The sequence below is a fragment of the Pristis pectinata genome, chromosome 12 (assembly GCF_009764475.1).
Source record: "Pristis pectinata isolate sPriPec2 chromosome 12, sPriPec2.1.pri, whole genome shotgun sequence".
NCBI classification, from domain to species: domain Eukaryota; kingdom Metazoa; phylum Chordata; class Chondrichthyes; order Rhinopristiformes; family Pristidae; genus Pristis; species Pristis pectinata.
Genome location: NC_067416.1, coordinates 30,328,465 through 30,347,488, shown reverse-complemented (window position 1 = coordinate 30,347,488; position 19,024 = coordinate 30,328,465). Strand labels below are relative to the sequence as shown.

The 19,024-nt window shown below is 36.9% G+C and overlaps 1 protein-coding gene across 2 annotated transcripts in view; it reads left to right on the top strand.

The window, feature by feature from the left end:
• The window catches only part of ide (insulin-degrading enzyme), a 96,103-nt gene extending 77,919 nt beyond the window's left edge, over positions 1–18,184 (top strand). For both annotated transcript variants that reach the window (XM_052026896.1, XM_052026895.1), the window contains exons 21-25: positions 693–965; positions 1,899–1,960; positions 9,150–9,222; positions 11,151–11,218; positions 15,082–18,184. In XM_052026896.1, coding sequence (XP_051882856.1) covers positions 693–965; positions 1,899–1,960; positions 9,150–9,222; positions 11,151–11,218; positions 15,082–15,177 — 572 coding nt within the window. In that variant the 3' untranslated portion in view covers positions 15,178–18,184. The remainder of the gene's footprint in view (positions 1–692; positions 966–1,898; positions 1,961–9,149; positions 9,223–11,150; positions 11,219–15,081) is intronic.
• Positions 18,185–19,024: the final 840 nt, after the last annotated feature.

Sequence of the window (19,024 nt, the reverse complement as noted above, 5' to 3'; positions counted from 1 at the left end):
CACTACACCTAAGAAAGGAAATATTGATCTTGGACAAACTGCAATACAAATTTACCAGAATGCTGCCAGGGTTTAAAGCACTGCATTCTGAAGACAAGTTGCATAAAACTGGTTTGCATTCTGTTGAGTTTAGAAGACTGAGGAGTGATTTTAAAATTAATCAAATTAAAGTGTTGGTAGGTTTTTGATAGAGTAGTGATTTCCTGTGGACAATTTAGGAGTAATATCAGAATGAATTTTTTTTGCCACTGTGTAGCAGGCATCTGAAACACTTTGTCAAAAGGGTGTGGGTGCAAGGTCAATTGAAATTTTCATGACTGAGATTGAAGCGTATCTATCAGATAAATGAATTAGGACTACACGTGGTTTATCTGCCACTTTATTAGGATAAGGATGTGGGTTGAGGTGCTGAGTGGCTAACTCTTGTTTCTTTTGTATTCCAGATCACATTGTCCTTTGCAACTAGATCTAGTTTGTTCCCTCTGGGAACAAGTATTTAAATTTATGAATGCAACTACCCGGGACTGTTTCAGTATTTCTGTTGAATGTGCTAAATGTTTTGTAGTTGTGCAACCTACAGTGTTAACCTATGCAAGCTTCTACATTATGTAAACAGTAACTAATTGCCATTAGATCTATACAAGTTATTTTAACAATTATGCTTACTGGAAGTTGTCTTTCCTTTGTTGCAGGTTACATTGTATTCAGTGGTCCACGACGAGCAAATGGCGTTCAAGGACTGCGTTTTATCATCCAGTCAGAAAGACCTCCTAGCTACCTGGAAAGTAGGGTCGAGGCTTTTCTAAAGACTATGGAAAAGCATATAGAGGAGATGACGGAGGAGGCTTTTCAGAAGCATGTTCAGGCTCTGGCTATAAGACGACTTGACAAACCAAAGAAACTCTCGGCTGAGTGCGCTAAGCACTGGAGTGAAATTATTTCTCAACAGTACAACTTTGATCGAGGTATTATAAAATAAATATTGCTTGCAGTTTCTGGTTGCTAATAACGTTGCCAGAATTGAAGTCCAGTGTGGTTTATTGGACTCAAAGGATTACAGAATATAAAACTGATTTGCACAAATAGAAGATCACTGTAGTTTTTGTTTAAATGTGCCAACTATTGGATTTGATCTGCAGACGAGAGAAGGGAGATATCCTTTCCCCTCAAGCCTTTGCTAATACTTTGTAACTGGCTAATAGAAAATACAAATATGGTAGAATGCCAATACCCAGGTTTATTCTGACTTGGTGATGGTGATGCTCTTTTTGGGGGGAGGGGGGAATAAGTGACAATATTGGGAAGGTGTTGAGACATTGGAGCAAATTGTAATAATCAGTACTACCGAAACATAGCTATTGCCACACCACTAGCTGAATTCGTACAAGCTTGAGCCATGATTCCTCCAGATGTCTTCTCAATCCTGGACTACACTGTTATGTGGTCTGTAAAAAGTGCACACACCCTGCAGTCTTTGAGCAATTAAGAATCACTGAAGTTTGTTTTCTCAAGTTTCTGGCTATATTCAGGGCACCAGCTAATATACAGGTACCCTGACTGAATAGTTTAATATAAAATAGTTACAATATAATTTTAGCAAATTTTCAAATTATTGATGTAAAATTAGATACAACACATTATATCTTGGAACATCATACTGGTATAAAGTGTAGAACGCCTGTACCCAAAACACATTTGGTTTGTTGTGCTCCTTTACATGAATTTATCACTATTTGGTTAAGCTGCATTATATGTCTCTAATTGGAGAGGCACTGTTCATTTGAAGCATCTATATAACTCTTGGTTATTGTGACAAAGCAATTAAACTAACAGACTGGAATGACAATCCATTTGCAATTTAATGATATGATAAAAGGGTACTTTTATTTTGACTGCAGATAACATTGAAGTAGCACACCTGAAGACGCTGACTAAAGAGGACATAATAAATTTCTGCAAGGTAAGGTGCCATTCCTATCACCATATAATGGCAGAAAATTGAGTAATTATAAATTCTTTATTGTTTTTATCATATGTTTCATGAAATTCTGTTGTCCTATGAATTGCTAGGTCAACTTGAAGATCTTTTATAATATTTGTGCAGAAGCTGGCTACTATGGCTACTTCTATATAAACAAAAAAAGCCTTCATCGACCCTGGATGTCTGTTTGATTTATCCTGCCATAACATTATCTTTGTTCAAAAAGTAATCTCACACCTAGTAAACCTGGCTTTAGATACGGGTGTAAAATTTAGTTTCTCCTCTTCTCATTTTTTCTTTCAACTATTGTTTATATTTTTTGCTAATGCAGGCAAATGAGATTAGTGTAGATGGGCGAAAATGTTGGCATGGCCACAGGGCAGCACAGTGGCGCAACTAGTAGAGCCACAGCCTTGCAAACCCCACAGACCCAGGTTCAATCCTGACCTCAGGTGCTGTCCAGGCAGACTGCATGATCCCCCAGTGACTGCATGGGTTTCCTCCAGGTGCTCTAGTTTCCCTCCACATCTTACAGACATGCAGGTTGGTAGGTTAATTGGGCACTGTAATCATCCCTAGTATGTAGGTGAGTGGCAGAATCTGGGAAGAGTTGATGAGAATAAAAAATTAGATTAATGCAAGGTCAGTGTAAATGGGTTGATGGTCAACGTGGACTCAGTGGGCTAAAGAGCCTGCTTCCATGCTGTAAACTATGATTCTGGTACTATGCATTCCTTGAAAGGTGACCTAATAATAAGATAATCAAGTCTTGTAGAAATGTTTGAGACTTAAGCTAAAAGCAAATTACTTCAGATGCTGTAATTCTAAAATAACCGCAGTAAATGATAGAAATTCTTGCAGGTGAGGCAGCATCTGTGTAAAGAGCCGATGTTTCAATGATTGACCTTTCATCAGAACTAGGAAAATTAATAAAATTAGTTTCAAGTTGCAGAGTGAAGGAGATGGGTGGAGAGGGCAAAAGAAGAGGTTTGTGATGGCAATTAAATGCAAATTGCTCCTTATTAGGATTGGCACATCAACTTTCCAGCTTCCCAGCAACATTTTGAGCTTGTAGATCGTATCCTGAGGTGTAAAGGGAATAGTTCCTTAATTTTGGTTCAGAGCACAAAATCTGTACAAATTCTCAGATGATTATTTACCAAAAATAAATATATTTCACATTTTCCCATTGCTTGGGCAGTCTTTTTGAAGAATTATCTTTGAGCACAATCTGGCAACAGAAACCAATATCAATTCTGAGACAGTACCTAGGGAGATTTTTGCAATGGTAAAGACATTGCATAAAACTTGTTCTTTTTTTCTCCCCACAGTGTATTTGCCACACCACCACCCTTCTAGTGATTCCATACCTTACAAGACCCCTTTCAACACTGTCCAATCATTCTCTCCCATTTTCATTCTCACCCCCAACCTCACTTGTACATGTTCCTTTTATTTCTCCTATCAATCATTTTTGAGTGGCCAGCGCTTTGAAAGTAAAAGGTAGGGATAAGGTTAAAAATGTAGTTTGACAGGATAATTATAACTTCCAATGTCTATGAAAATATCACCAATTTTATAAAATAAGATCTTTATTAGTCACATGTACATCGAAACACACAGTGAAATGCATCTTTTTGCGTAGAGTGTTCTGGGGGCAGCCCACAAATGTCACCACACTGCCAGCGCCAACATAGCATACCCACAACTTCCTAACCCGTCCGTCTTTGAAATGTGGGAGGAAACTGGAGCACCCGGAGGAAACCCACGCAGACACGGGGAGAACGTACAAACTCCTTGCAGACAGCAGCCAGAATTGAACCTGGGTCGCTGGCACTGTAATAGCCTTATGCTAACTGCTACACTACCATGCCTGCCGCTAGTTTGTAATAAAATACATTGAATTGCCACAAATCAGTGATCTGTCTCATTGTGAGGCAAACTGTGGGAGATCCATGTTGCATTTAAAAACTTTACTCCATGCGAAGCCACAATGTGTAGGTTACCCTGTACCAAATTGGAGTTTTCAAAAATAAACTCTGTTTTCATTTGATAATTGCACTTGGTTAGATTGAAAGGCTTTCATAACACAAAAGGTGAATTGTGGTTAATGCTTCAAATGGTGGATGAGATCTGCCATTTTAAAGTATGACTATCCTAGCTGCAACAACTGATATTTAGTAATTACTAGTTCAAAAAAACCTCAACAATTATTAATTCAGGAAATAACCTTTGCAGTTTATTTGATACCTAAGCTAGATATAGTTATCATGTCAGTTTTTTTTGTACATTGTGCCACAAAGCAATATTTTCCCCAAACGATATGGTTTCCAATTTATTCTTTGCAGGAAATGGTTTAATATGTATTCAGTATTCATATGCAAATGTAACAGATTGCACATTAAAGAAAGATGAAAATATAAATGTGACTCAAGCCGTTACCTAGCAACTGCAGGGATCCTTGGCGCAAATTCTGTCCTAATGTACATGTTCACATCATGGAGCTCATTATCCACAGAGAGAAATAAGATTGTCCTTGAATGTAATTGTTTGCCTTGTGTCATCAGTGAATAGTATCAAATTGCTTTGGTCAATTATTTTGAAAGCATTAAATTCCACAGTATCTTGCAGAAAATGCATGCAGGCTGAGGAATTGTAATTGTGAATCTGGGAATGTTATCATTGTTCTTTTAATTCATGTACCATATTTTCATTCTAAATGCTTCATCTTTTCTTTCTAAGTTCCTTATTTGTCTCCATCCCAGGATAATGCTGCTGTTCGGTAGACCACTGCAGAAATCCACCCATAGAGCTGCTGTCCTTTGGGCATTCATCAGAATTATAGAAGAAATACTAACTTAATGTTTGCTATTTAGAGATTCACAGCACAGCACTGGCATAGTTCAGTAGTTTATATGCATCCTTGGTGATCTTTGCCAGATCTCATCACTGCAGCAGAGCAGCTGCCATAAGCAAGGATTCAAAATCTACTGTTTGCCACATCCACAGTAGTTGTCATTTTGAATCTTGGCTTTCACAGAAGGCCTATGGTTTTTAATCATTGCCAGCTTTGTTTAGTTGAAGGTACCCAAAAGCTAATGCATTTCTGAAATAATCCTTGAGGCACAGGAACAGAAGTACAGGCTTTGGAGGCAGATAAAATGCAGTTAATTATGATTTGGGGAAATTACAATGGAACAGTGCCGAAAAAGCATAGAAATGGAGCATGACGATTATAAGTAGTCAATTCTGCAAGAAAGATTCACACAATAAAACACCACAGATGCTGGAAATCTGAAATGAAATCAAAAAATTCTGGAAATAGGCACCAGGCAAGGACGCATCTGTTGAAACTTTTCAGAATATAACCTTTGGTCAGAATGGGATAAATTAGAAATTGAGCATGTTTTAAGAAAAAGGGAAGAGGTAGAGAGAAAATAGGGAACGTTTGTGATGCGGGAACCACAGGAGTTATAAATTCCAGGGTGGAACAAAAATACGGAAGGAGAAGTGACCCGCGCAGCTAACAAAAGAAGTTAAAGATAGTATTAGCTTCAAAAAAGAGTCTTGTAAGATTGTCAAAGTAGCAAATTCACAGATTAGGAATGGTGTAGATTTCAGTAGAGGATAAAGAAATTGAGAACATGAGCAAAAATAGAGTATGAAACTAAACATAAAAGTGAACTGTAAAAGCTTTCTCTAGAAATATATGAAAAAAAGAAATTAGTAGAATTAAATATAGGTCTCCACAGTCAGAAACAGGGGAATTTGTACTCGAATATAGGAAAATGGTGGAGCATTACTTTGGTTGCATCTTCATGGAAGAAAACAGAAGAAACTTCCCAGAAGTGTTGGAGAACCAGGGATCTAATTAAAGAAAATTAATGGCACGGAAAAGAACACAAAAATCTCTAAAGCTTGATGCTTTGTATCCCAGAGTACTAAAGAAGATAGGCATGGAAATAATGGTTATAATCATGCAGTATCCTGTAGATTATGGAATAGTTCCTGCAGATTGGAGAGTAGCAAATCTGTTACCAGGATTGGACAAAGTAAACATGGAGTGAACTTACTGGAGATTTATTTTGAGGAAATAACTGGTAGAATAGATAAGGGAAAACTAGTGGACATGGTTCACTTGGATTTTCAGATGGCCTTTGGAAGTCCCACGTAAAAGTTTATGTGTAAAGCGAAGTGCATGGCATTGGAGTAATGGCAAGGATTGAAAATTGGCTGACAGCCAGGAAACAGAAACAAATGGTTCATTTTCGGGATAGCAGGTAGTAAAAGATGGGACACTGCAGAAATCAATACTTGATCCTCAGCTATTTATCCTATACATTAATCATTTGGATGAGGGACCAAAACACAATATTTCAATGTTTGCCAATGCCATTAAACTGGGTTGGATTGTGAATTATGAGGAGGATGCAAGATGGCCTCAAGGTGACTTAGATTGAGCAAGTGGGCAAAAACTTGGCAGGTGTAGGGCATTGTGGGTAAATGTGAAGTTACTCAATTTAGTAGGAAAAACAGAAAGGCATTATGTTATTTAAGTGGTGATAGATTGAGAAGTGTTGATGTACAAAGAGATTTGAGTGTTCAAGAACACCAGTTACTAAAAGCAAATATGCAGGTGCAGCAAGCAGTTAAGAAGGCAAATGCTTTGTTGTTCTTCATAGCAAGAATACAGGAGCAAGAACTATAATTATACAGGACCTTAATGAGACCAATAGAGTATTGTGAGAATTTTGGTCTCCATATTAAGAAAATATATAATTGCCATACAGGGAGTGCACAAGTTCACCAGACTTGGTGGAACTGTCCTTCAAGGTCATCTTGGTTTGAGTTTAGAAGAATGATAGGGGATCTATTGAAACTCTTTCTATATTTAAAAAAAAGTCCTGACAGGAACAGACAGACAAGAGAAGAAGATGTTTCCCCTGGCGAAGGAGGATTCACAGTCTTGGAATATAGGGCAAGACAATTAGAACTGAAATGAGGAGCAATCTCTTAGATCAGACGGGTGAATCTGTGGAATTAGCTACCGCAGAGGGCCATAGTAAAGGGCATAAAGGGGTATGGGGAAGGTGCAGGAGTATGGTATTGAAAGATATGATCAGCCAGGATTATACTGAATGGTGGAATATGTTCCAATGTCTGAATGGCTTGCACCTGCTCTTATTTTATTTTCCTGATGTCATTTCCATCTTTTCCAAATCTACTGTGCACTTTTGCAACCAAGTTGCAACTGTGTTCTGCAGCTTTTACTCTTTCTTTCATTGTTATTAAAATATCCTTCTTGCTTTTTATCACCTCTGACCCCCACCCTGTGTACCCTCATTATTTTAAAGCACTGCCTACCACATGTTATTCTATTCATCAGAACTGTGGTGCCTTGCTGATTTAAATGGAATTTGTCCAGAAGGAACGACTCTCTTTCACATGTACTGGTGCCAACTCCCCAGGAATTGAGACCCCCTACTTCCCACTATAATCAGCTATAAAATTAGTCTTCGATGTCCCTATACGAGTCTTTGCTTGATTTAAGTAATAATCTGGCAATTTTCCATGTTATTCTTTTAACCTCAACACTATCTTTTCAAACATTCTTGGCAGAACGTTATTTCTGGTCTTGTATTGGACATAGGGCCTTATGTGGACCCTGATAAATTTATCCTTGCCTTCCCACTTTAAAATCTTCTCCAACCTCGACAATTCTTGAAATTCCAGGTCCCAGCTGCAGCTAACACTATTTCCCTCTGACGATAGCGTCCTTTATTGCCAAACTTCTTTGTTCATCCATTTGATTGGGTTTCTCTAGCTTGTTGCTATTATTAGTTTGACTGTTACTCTGCACACTTTTCCTGCTGTTTCAGCTAAAGCCACATAGACAAAGACGGAGGTTTCTCCAGTACTGCACTAGTGGCTTGCATACTGCTTGCCTTGAAGTCTGGAATTGTGAAATTTACCATAATACTTAAACTGCCTTTTATGTCCTCTTACCTTCTGCTAGTGTTTGAGGAACCTTGTTCTAGGACCATAATTCTTTTTCACAAAAAAGGTGATACATCAGACTTTATTTTGAAAACCGGTCCTCCTCAGGCTATGCCAAGGTTCTGTTCCTGTGAACTGGTCGTAACCCAAATAGTTCACAAGTTGGGAAAACGGCTGCGAATCAAGTTCTCACCTGGCAGAAGGTGCCTGCAGCCCACAGCAGCCAGCAACTCCATCCCACTAGTCTCCCAAATGCTCGTTCGTATGTACAGGCTTTACATAAGTTGAGCGTTCGTAAGCTGGGGAGGACCTGTACTTTCTTATGACAAGCGAAAGTCATTCGGCCCATTGAATCTATACCATCTCTCAAAGCATTCCCATCAGTCCCATTCCTCCACTTATTTTTCTGTAATCTATTCTCTCTCACATTTCCCCACACATCCCACCCTCTCCAATTCACATGTCTCTAGGGGCTATTTACAGTACCTAGTTAACTTATCAGTACATCTTTGGGATGTTGGAGGAAGGTAGAGCACCGGGCGAAACCTACCCAGCACAGGGAGAATGTGGAAACTCCACACAGACAGAACCAGAGGTCAGAATCTAACCTTGATCACTGGAGCCATGAAGCAGCAACACTCCCTGCCACGCCATTGTGCCGCCCCAAATTAATGTGATACAGAGGTGGCAGAATTCACGCAAGGTTAAATTTAAAAGCAGTAAGTAAAATGTTGTTTATATAAAAAGTCCTCGTTTACCCACTTTGATCCATACAATCCATTTTATAATTCCCAAAACAAAACTTAGAAAAACAACTTCTATTTCTACCAATGCTTATTTCCCAGACTGCAAATTCTTGTGGCTTCATTGGAGATTAATAGGAGATGCTGCATCAAATTTTGCCAGTGGTGCCCACAATTATGAATGAATAAATTTTAAAAAACACTTGGGAGGTATTTACTGGGCACTTGCAAGCAAACAAGCAGTGTTGGCAGAAATCTTGTTAGAAAATCACATATAAATTAAGTCAAAGAAATAATCTATAAACAGTTCAAAGCACAAAATAGAAAATTTGTCTGACGTTCCCTTTCATAAAAAATGAAAATCCTTTTGACAAAATGAAAATTCCTATTTTATTACAATGTAATGGCCAATTGTTCTTCATTTGCAGGAGCTCCTGGCAGTCGACGGTTCCAGAAGGCGCAAGGTCTCTGTGCATGTTCTCTCCCGAGACATGGATTCTTGTGAGTATTTGTAACTCTTTTACTTACTGACTCATAGAAACTGGATTCCATAAGAAACCATCACAAATGTAAGAACTTCCTACATAATCATCTACAACATTCAGATTTGTTTTTTATGTGTAACAGTAGCATCTGAAAGCAAAATACTTACCTATATTATATTTTTGTCTAGATTTGGCAATGTTATGGGAGTGCTCAACAGTGATCAACAGCAGCACTATTGGAGGGAATACTTTGCAAATTCAAAGTGTTCCTCCGGTAGTGCTGCTGTTGCTCATTGTATTATGCTGAAAAAAATCATTAAAGAAGGTTAAATAAAGAAAATATCCCAGGAACTTCTGACAGCATCTTTAGAAAGAAAGCCAGTTAACATTTCGTATCAAAGAAACCAATACAAAAATGTTTATGTATTTTGAAGAAAATATCCGATTGGCTTTGTTGTTAATGCCATTCCATAACTCCTAATCTGGCCTTCAAGTAATGATGAAAACAGTTCAGAAAATTATCACTTATTTCCAGAAAAGAAAATATGAAAAATAAGATGTCCGTTTAGTTCCTATTTGTCCTTTGTTACCAAACATTAACACAAACAATGAGTATGTTCATGAATAAAATTACACGTTGTGCAAGATGCATGTCCTTTAATATGAAATATTGAGTTTTTTGTAGTAGCTCACCTATGGTTACATGTTGGTTTAAAGCAAAATCTGATTCAATAAAGAAATCTGTGCAGTAAGTAACTGAAATACATTGTCTAGTTCACCATCTAATCGTATTTTGATTTTGACTCGATTAGGGTGTAACATTTTTACCCTTTTTGCCTGGAAAGAATTTTTGCCTTTCTATTATGTTATGAATAAAAATTGAGTCTGTTCACAGGAGAGTTAACTCCTGGAGACACACCAGCTGTCTGGGTGTGAATAGAATCACCTGCCAAAATACTAAGTGTTTTCCCAAGAACCCTATCGGCTTAAGACAAAGGAAGTGTATAATACATCCTAGAAATGTTTGCATCTTTAATAATGTTTGCAGTATTCAGCTATGCCCAAATCAATGTTTTATATTTGGTGCTCTTTATTATAAAAGACAGTATTCCTTTGAGTATTTTCTTCCCACATTTTAAAGAATTTGCATGCCTAATTCCCTATGTTTTATTGCCGCAGAATTTTAAAGAATGTTACCACTTGATGTATACTTGCCTTTTTTATGTTTGCAAATTGTCCTTGGCATTTCTGTAATTGCATGTGCCACCTATTTGCTTACTCTACTAGCCTGACCATCCTCCTGAAGTCTTCCACTAACAAGGTGTTACAAAACTTCCAAACTCTTCTTTGGTAAATAAAGCCAATTCTGGCACAATTCATAGGGGAATAACAACACATCACTCCCTGCTTACTAACTCCTGTCTGCAGGACATATTATTCATATGGCTGTGTTTTATTTACTGCCAGTTAACTTGTCCAGGAAGAATCCTTGGTTGTTGTGGTTTACAGGGGCAAACCACAATAACCAAGTATTTTTCGCCATTATGATTACTTAATAATATGAATAAATTGAAGTTTAAGTGAAAGTTTGCTGACCTGTCCAAATCCTCCTCCAGTTTTCATTTTAAAATAAAGTTCTGAAAATGCAGAATTTTTCTAATCAATTTAATTCCAAATGAAAGCTAATAACATTTTTCAGCAATTGAGTGGTTGGGAATTGAAAGTTATATTTTCTTAATCATAAATACACATTGTTTTTCCATTGCTTTGAAACATAGAATTTTGACTAAACACTCATTAAAGATGTAATTCTACATCTCCATTCTGTACTAAAGCAATTGGTTCATTTATAACATAAACAATGATCATTCTTTTTATACAGTATATTTTAAAATAATCTGCTAGGCACTAGTCATTAACATGTGATCACAAATGTAATTCTAGGCCCTGTTATTGAACATGCTCCCTGTCAAAATGATGTCAACTTGAGTCCTGCACCACCTTTGCCCCAGGTGAGTAATTTTTTGATCTCATTTATGCTTTTCCATACTATCACGGTATTGAAAATACCTTGAAGGTTACGACAACAGCAGGTGTAAGCTTGGTAACTACCATCCTGCAAATCTAATATTAGTGGTAGAGAAGATAATGAAAAAAGATCCTGAGGGTCAGAATTAATCTACACTTGGAAATGCCTTTGTTAGGGGAGATCCTATCTGACCAATTTGATTGAATTCTTTTGAAGAGGTAACAAAATGTGTTGATGAGAGCAGTGCAGTTGAAGTAGTCTACATGGATTTCAGTAAGGCCTTTAGCAAGGTCCCACTTGAGAGTCTGGCCCAAAAGGTTAGAGTCCATGGGTTATTTTTGCGATTGGAAGCCTTTGACCAGTTGTGTACCACAGAGAAAGATTCTGGGACACTTGCTGTTTGTTATAAACATTAATAATTTGGATATGAATGTAAGAGATATGATTAGTAAGTTTGCAGGTGACACAGAAATTGGTGGTGGTTATTGATACTCAACTTCATTAACTCTCTCGTTCTCTAAATCTCCAAATCCTTGCCACACAAAACATAACAATGAAACATTTCAATTGACTCGGCATCCACAGTTGATCAGGGGGAGAAGCTTTGAGATTTCTGTTTGTGGAAAGATTGCTTCCTGATTTCTAACTTGTCTAGATGCAATTTTATGCCTCCTTGTTCTATCTTTTCCCCATCAGTCAAGTCATACAGTATGGAAATAGGCCCACCATATCCACACCGATCTATATTAATCCCATGTTCCAGCACTTGGCCTGTAGCCTTCAATGCCTAGGCAACTCAAGTGCTTGTCTAGACACTTCTTAAGTGCCATCAGCAGTGTATTTTAGGTACTGGGTGAAAAAGTATGCCCTCAGATCCCTCTAGATCTCTTAGACCTTACCCTAAATCTATGTCCTCTAGTTTTATTCACCTCTGATAAGGTCAAAAGTTTCCTGCAGTCTACCCTATCTATACCCCTCGTAATTTTATGTTCCTCAATCTTATCCTCTCTTAACCATCTCTTCTCCAAGGAAAGCAGAGCTAGCCTCTCCAGTTTCTCCTCATAAACTGAAATGTTCCATTCCAGGCAACATCTTGGTGAATCTCCTCTGCACCATCTCCAGAGCTATCACATCTTTCCTATAGTATACTGCAGTGACCAGTGTACTGCAGTACTCCAGCTGATGTCTGACCAATGTTTTATAAAGTTGCAGCATATGTTCTATGGGCTGTTCCGAAGGATGCACATCAACACAATTATCGGCTGCTGCTGGAAGACCCATCAATTCATTGAAAAAAACCCTTTGGGTCTGCCTAAAACACCTGCAGCTGTTACCTAATCTCCTCAAATCAGTAAATTGATCAGACATTATCTGCCTTCTAATCTTTTGTTGGCTCTCCTTATTTGGCTCATGCCTTTCCACATGATTGCTCTCCAAGTTCTCAAATACTTCTCCCTTAATTTATGTACCACTCACAGGTGTGTAATTCAAGAGCTCTTGTTGCTATTTTTTTGTTAGTGACATTTGCTATCCAATTTATTGAATTTTTTTTAACTGCATTTTGCTTTGAAAACTATTGAGAAGATATTTAATCCTCTTGAATGACTCAGCTAGTACACTTTGAAGGAAATTGCCAAAGAGTGGAATGCTGATTGCCATTGACGTGCCAGCGATACCAAGGCTTTCAACTTTGCTTTCTCCCTGGAACTGCTATTTTATTTTAAGCACCCACCACTGTCCTCCTCATATTCATATGATGAAGAGCCAAACTCTATGTTCTTTGCTCTGATGTATTTAAGGAATGGGCTCTCAATTTTTAATGATTTTTTTTTTGCCATATGTATGTCAAGTTTCTTCCTGCTGTTTGCAGTTTGTTGATCTTTACCTGTTCTGACAGTTGTCTCTGTCATCTTTCTTTTCTGTACATTTTGTTTAACCCTTACCCCACTGCTACTTGTATCTCCCCATCAGTTTCATTCTTAAGTTATTTCAGGATAAGTTATCTGTCAGTAGTTTTTAAAAATCATTGTAACTTTTCTGTGTTTTCTTTCTAAATCCTTCTCTAATAAGTCTTAAATGCTGCACAAAGCAAATAATATAATTCCCCCAAAATCTAACCTCCTAAACTGCATTTTTATGTTTTTCTTTAATCCTTGGTGTAACTACTGTTATTAATCCCCAAATGTTATTTCAGTTTAGCTTTTGCAGTCTTCTAAGTGGCCGTGTACAGTTCTGACATTGCCTTCCCTTTGTTGATTCCAGCCAGTCAAGTGATTTTGGTCTGTAGATTCTCGTGTAATGTAGAAAATGCAACAACCAATTTGCATATCTGCTTTTGTCATGTTCAGCGAAGGATAAATACTGGCTGTGCACTGGAGATAATGGCCCCTCTCTTTGAAATTGTATATTATCTTTTACAACAGCCTTCCAGAGCAGATGGTGCTTCAGGTTAACGTCTCATAGGAGAGGCATCACATTTGACAATACAGCAATCCATCACCCATTTTTTGTCAGTATTTTCCTGACTGGGGCCCATTGCCCACATTTGCCACATGTTCCCCATTCCCCCATATTTGGTTTCTCTTGATTTAGAAGGCCAGTCTTGTTGGTTGAGATGCTCCTGGAACTGAGTGGAAAAACCTCTTATGGTAATAAAGCCTTGGACAATGTACTTGCATGACATCCAGAGAGCCAGAACAAACCATGCCTACAGTTAAATGTTGGAACAGCTAATTTTTCAATACCCTTTTGTTTTTAATGTTCAATAACAATTACAAATTATTAAAATAGAAATAATCTTAAAACAAGTTATTAAGTTCTTAAAAATAATGTAACTCAAGTTATTAACCTTTTTTAAGTAACTAAAGACATTAAAAACCAATCATAAATAATTTATATAATAAAGGCAATTTGCTTTATACCTAATGGCTTTGTTATCTCCATTCAAATAAGAGCTCATGAATTCTGCACTAAGATTAATATGACATAGGATCCAAGAGGCAATATCCCAGTGTAACTGCAAGGGAATCTTGAGATGGTCTTTACTCCATTTTCAGACTTTATACCAAGTATATTAGCAGAATACAACTGGGAAATTGCCAGCAGAATTTGGCCAATTGCTTCAGGCCTCAAAACCTACTGGCATTTCTGAGAAACAGGAAAAGGGCAGGATGATCAGGAACAACGTAAGCCCTTTGAAGATCAGTAATGGTGCTATTGATAATGTAAATAAGGAAATAGACTTGTTAAATAATTGCTTTGCATCAGTGTTTACAATTGGAGATGATGAAAAAATAGAAAATTATACATTAGTTAGGTTAATATCTAGTCTCAGGAAATTACTAATGTATATAATTGAAAAAAAGTAGGGACAACAATAGAAGATGTAGCCAGTTTTTGTGAAACCTATTTTTTCTGTTATGGTCAAAAAACATGCACATTTCACCTAACCCCTCATTGAGATAAGAAATAAATAGTCCTACAATACTGCAAATTACTTGAAAAACATTTGTTTCGTCTCATTCAAAACATAATTTATTAATTTTAGCTATTTTAGAGCTTGGGGATGTTCTGAGAAAGGAATTCTCATGTTGAGAGTTGGTATAGCTTGGAATGCTTTACCTCAGTGGTTGAAGGAAAGATCGTTAAAACTTTTAAGGGAAAATCAGATAAGTTGAAGGAGGTGGAAATAGACTCAGGGTTATGGGGAAAAGAGCAGGACAATTAGCAGGATGAGCTTTGACTTATTCCAGCTATTGAACCGGCACAGGTGACCTCATGGTGGCCTTGTTGTTACTTTGTTTTAAATCTAACTTTAACAACCTGATGGTAATTTTTGTTTTCTAGCCAAGCATAATTGAGGATATGACAATATTCAAGCGCAGTTTGCCACTCTTTCCGCTGGCAAAGCCTCACATCAATTTCATGGCTGCAAAACTCTGAGATATGGAATACTGATCCAAAGGAAGGAAGATGTGAATGAAGAACATAAGTGACAGTATTCATTCTGCTGGGAATTGGGGAAACTTTCATAGGAGATCATCACTTTTAAATGAACTCTTTGCAATTAGGAGAGTACAAAGCTATTTAGTTGATCTGCATACTTCTGCCTGTTAAAGGTTCAGCTACCCAAGTGGTGTTTTAAATTACTTGTCCATAGACACTTCACACACAGGATTGGAATTCTACAAAACACTAATGTACAAAGCAGTGAAATAACACTGTATAATACAAATCAAATTTCTTTTGTGATAGAGCCTTATAATTGAAACCCGTACCATGTTTTTACCTTGTACACAAGTTTTGTAGTTTTAAATTTTTGTGCTCATACAACTAGTAGTAAAATGATGGAAACTTTTTTTGTCTCAAACTACTTCTGTAATGTTAATATGCCAACCTGCAGTAAATTCAGATATTAAATCCTGTAAAAGTGACTTTGAGTGAATTTGGATCTGTATTTACATGAAACAAGATGACTTCTGCAGTTAAGCATGTTTTCAAGAAATGGGATGAGTATGTTTACACAGTGCTGCTAAAGCAGAGCAAATAGAGAATCTGTTGATAGGAAGTCAGACCAGGTGACGCATTTATTCTGAGAACTTGTTGCAAGACTGATTTTAAAATAGTCTGAAGAAAAGCATTAATAGTTTGGGTTTATCCAGCAAAACTGTTAAATTTTACAAATCACTCCTTTGCACTACTAAATTCTATTAGAGCAATTAACACTTGTAGATATTTTTGTTAAAGTAATAAAGGAATTATGAAGAAAAAGCACAAAAAATTGGACCCCATTCAATAGATTTGTTGTTTCCCCTCTTTTGTGAACTTCTTATAACTTAAATATTGTTTAGCATCTAAAAAAGACCCCATAATCTGAAAACGTCAAAAGATCTCAGTTCTGATGAAAGATTATTGACCTGAAACGTAAACTCTTTATCTCTGCACATATGCTGGCAGACCTGCTGGGTATTTTTTTAGCTTTTGATTTCCAGCATCTGCAGTGTTTTGCTTTTTGATCATAAGACCTCTCTTGTGTACCGGTGCTTAACACTCAATTAAGTGACATTTGAAGCCACAGTAGCAACTATAGAATTATAGTATTATAGACTGGGGATTTAGCTGACAGCTTAAAGCAGAACAGTGACAGTAAAAGTTACATAAATAAATCATTTGAATATAATCAGAGTATGAGGATTGTTGTAATCTCTTGCATGTGTGATGGAACTGCATTAGCATCTCTGTGATGTCAACAAAGGTATCAGCTGTGAGATCAACAAAAGAGATTTACAATATGTCTTTGTAGTAGTAAGATAACTGATTATGCATATTATATATTGCATGATAGTGATTAAAATACCAGGAATCAAAAGCAGAATTCATGAAACAAAAAAAAACAAGGTGTCAAGGCACTATAGTCAAATGAATTGCACTGAAGGGCAAGTTGAAATAATTGTTGCTGCATTTTGTACTATTGGGAGCAGAATAACTACTGGAGTCTCCTCTTTAACATTTGGCAATAGTTATTCATGAAGTCCTGTCAGTTGTTTCCAATTTTACTTGTGAAGATAATTTGATCAAGTTTGTAAGATCACAGTTCCTAAATAAATTCATGTGTTGCTGTTGAACATGATGTTTAGTGCAAAGTCAGTTTTATACAAGGTGCCCTTGTTCTAAATCATGTAAAGACCTTTTAACAAGCTTTGTTATGACCCATTTCCTATTCAATTCAACTTTGCTGTAACACTGAGCTGACTCTTATCCTTGTCACCCAGTTTAGCAGCTTACCATGCAAAAGTACAATTATTTCAGGAGGTTTAAGCATCTATTTGTAACAGGTGTGTAGTCAGCAAAGGGGGAAAAAAATAGTTGACCATGGTAACACTAGATGAGCACACTGTGGTGAAACTAACCATATCGTGGTCATTAATTTTTAGCAAATACTTTCAGGATGGATGCCTTTGACGTGAGTGTTGCCTCTGAGCACCCACCCATCCTTCCTTCTGCTTTTTCCAACAGCAAGTAACTTGCAGAAATGTTTTGGTTTGCAGAGAATAGTGATGTAATATTTCAGAAGTGCTTATCACCTTGGAGTTGTGATCCTGCAGAATTTCAAAGGGTGTTCAGCAAATAAATGAATCTCCTGTGAGATCATGGCTGACACATTGGGGAAACCCTTTTAAATTAAATGATATCTTTGCGTCACATTCAATCTAGCAGCAATCCTAAGGTAAAGGATATAGTTTTGACATTTCAGGTTTACAATATTAGATAAAGTTAGAAATAACAACCCTGATTTTTAAATAATTAAAAAAATATTAGCATACAAACTTCATACAATTCTTCCACTAATTTCACTCTGCTGGTGAGCTAGATAAAATATATATCATACTTTCTTCCAATTCAACAATAGTTGTACATAAGCAATATTGTTAAGGCCAGCAACAATTTTTGCATTGTACATACTAAATATCTATTACAAAGTTTTTGGCAGTTTTAGAATTAATACAGTGCAATATATAGACCAGAGAATTAGATAAAAAGATAATAGTTGAAAGAGAATATATTTTGGTGTGACAGATGTTTTCTAGCAGGCTCAGATCCTTTGCTGCAGTGATACAGTGTTCTCTACCATGTTTCCAACATTTTACTGACGTGTGTGTAGCAGTGCAGTTTGACTCAGGCATATCCATGGATATCCATTAAGAGGAATCCAAAGATGCAGCTTTTTTCAAGCAATAACAGCCAACAGAGTATCTACAAATATTCAGTCTGTTTTTATGGCTTGTGAATAGATGTATCAATTTTTGTTGAAAATGACATAAATTACTTAAACCAGCTTAATTTTGAGGATTTTGGAGTATTTGTGGAACTGGATGCAAAAAGCATAGCTACTGTACTGAAAAGAATGTTACTGTTTGCAATAAAATAAACTCATGATCCTTCTCTGTCATTATTTGTTAACTGTCCAGTTTCCCAAATAGAAAGACTTGCTACACAATTGAAAACATTACCTGGCATTTAAGTATGAACCTGCTATTTCTTGACAATATTTTGTCCCTTTATACATGGGATTTCAAAGTCAGACTCCCCTTTTTATATATTTTTTAAAAAGCTGCCAATCAGATAGGGTTCTGCAAACACTACATTCACCATCCCAGTACATAAATACTAATTATCTGCCTTTATAAGTGATGGACATAACCAACTTGAATTGTATATTGGAAGCCAAGATGCTGAGAACTGCCAATCAGAAGTAAATTATCTGCCAACTTCAAAATAGTTATCTTCCCAAGTTCATCCGGATTCAGTTTGAAACTGAGCAAGTTTAAATTCTTAAATGTGTTAACAGTAAAAGTTTGTTAACTTTGGCTGTCATTGCACCCTCATTTTAAGTCTGAGGATTATGACCTTGAGATCGGATCACATAGCACTGCTATTCCAAATGACATGTATTTGAACATTGATGTTTCTTCAGGCAAATCTTGAATTCCCAGCCATTGCTTGATTTATTATGCTTTTCTTTGAAATGTGGCCACTAATAAAAAGGCAAGCACTTAATGCCCATGCCTTATTTTCCTTGAAGGCGGAGGCGTTCCACCACCATCTTTGAACTACTGCAGTCTTGTGAAGGGTCTCATTTAATGGGTAGAGTGACAGGATCTAAACACATCAACAATGATAGAACAGCAATGTGCTTTGAAGTCAGGTGAGTAGGTGGCTTGGAGAGATGGATGCTCTCCCCATGTGCTTGCTGCCCTCATCCTCCTCGATGCTGGAGGTAGTTTTGGGA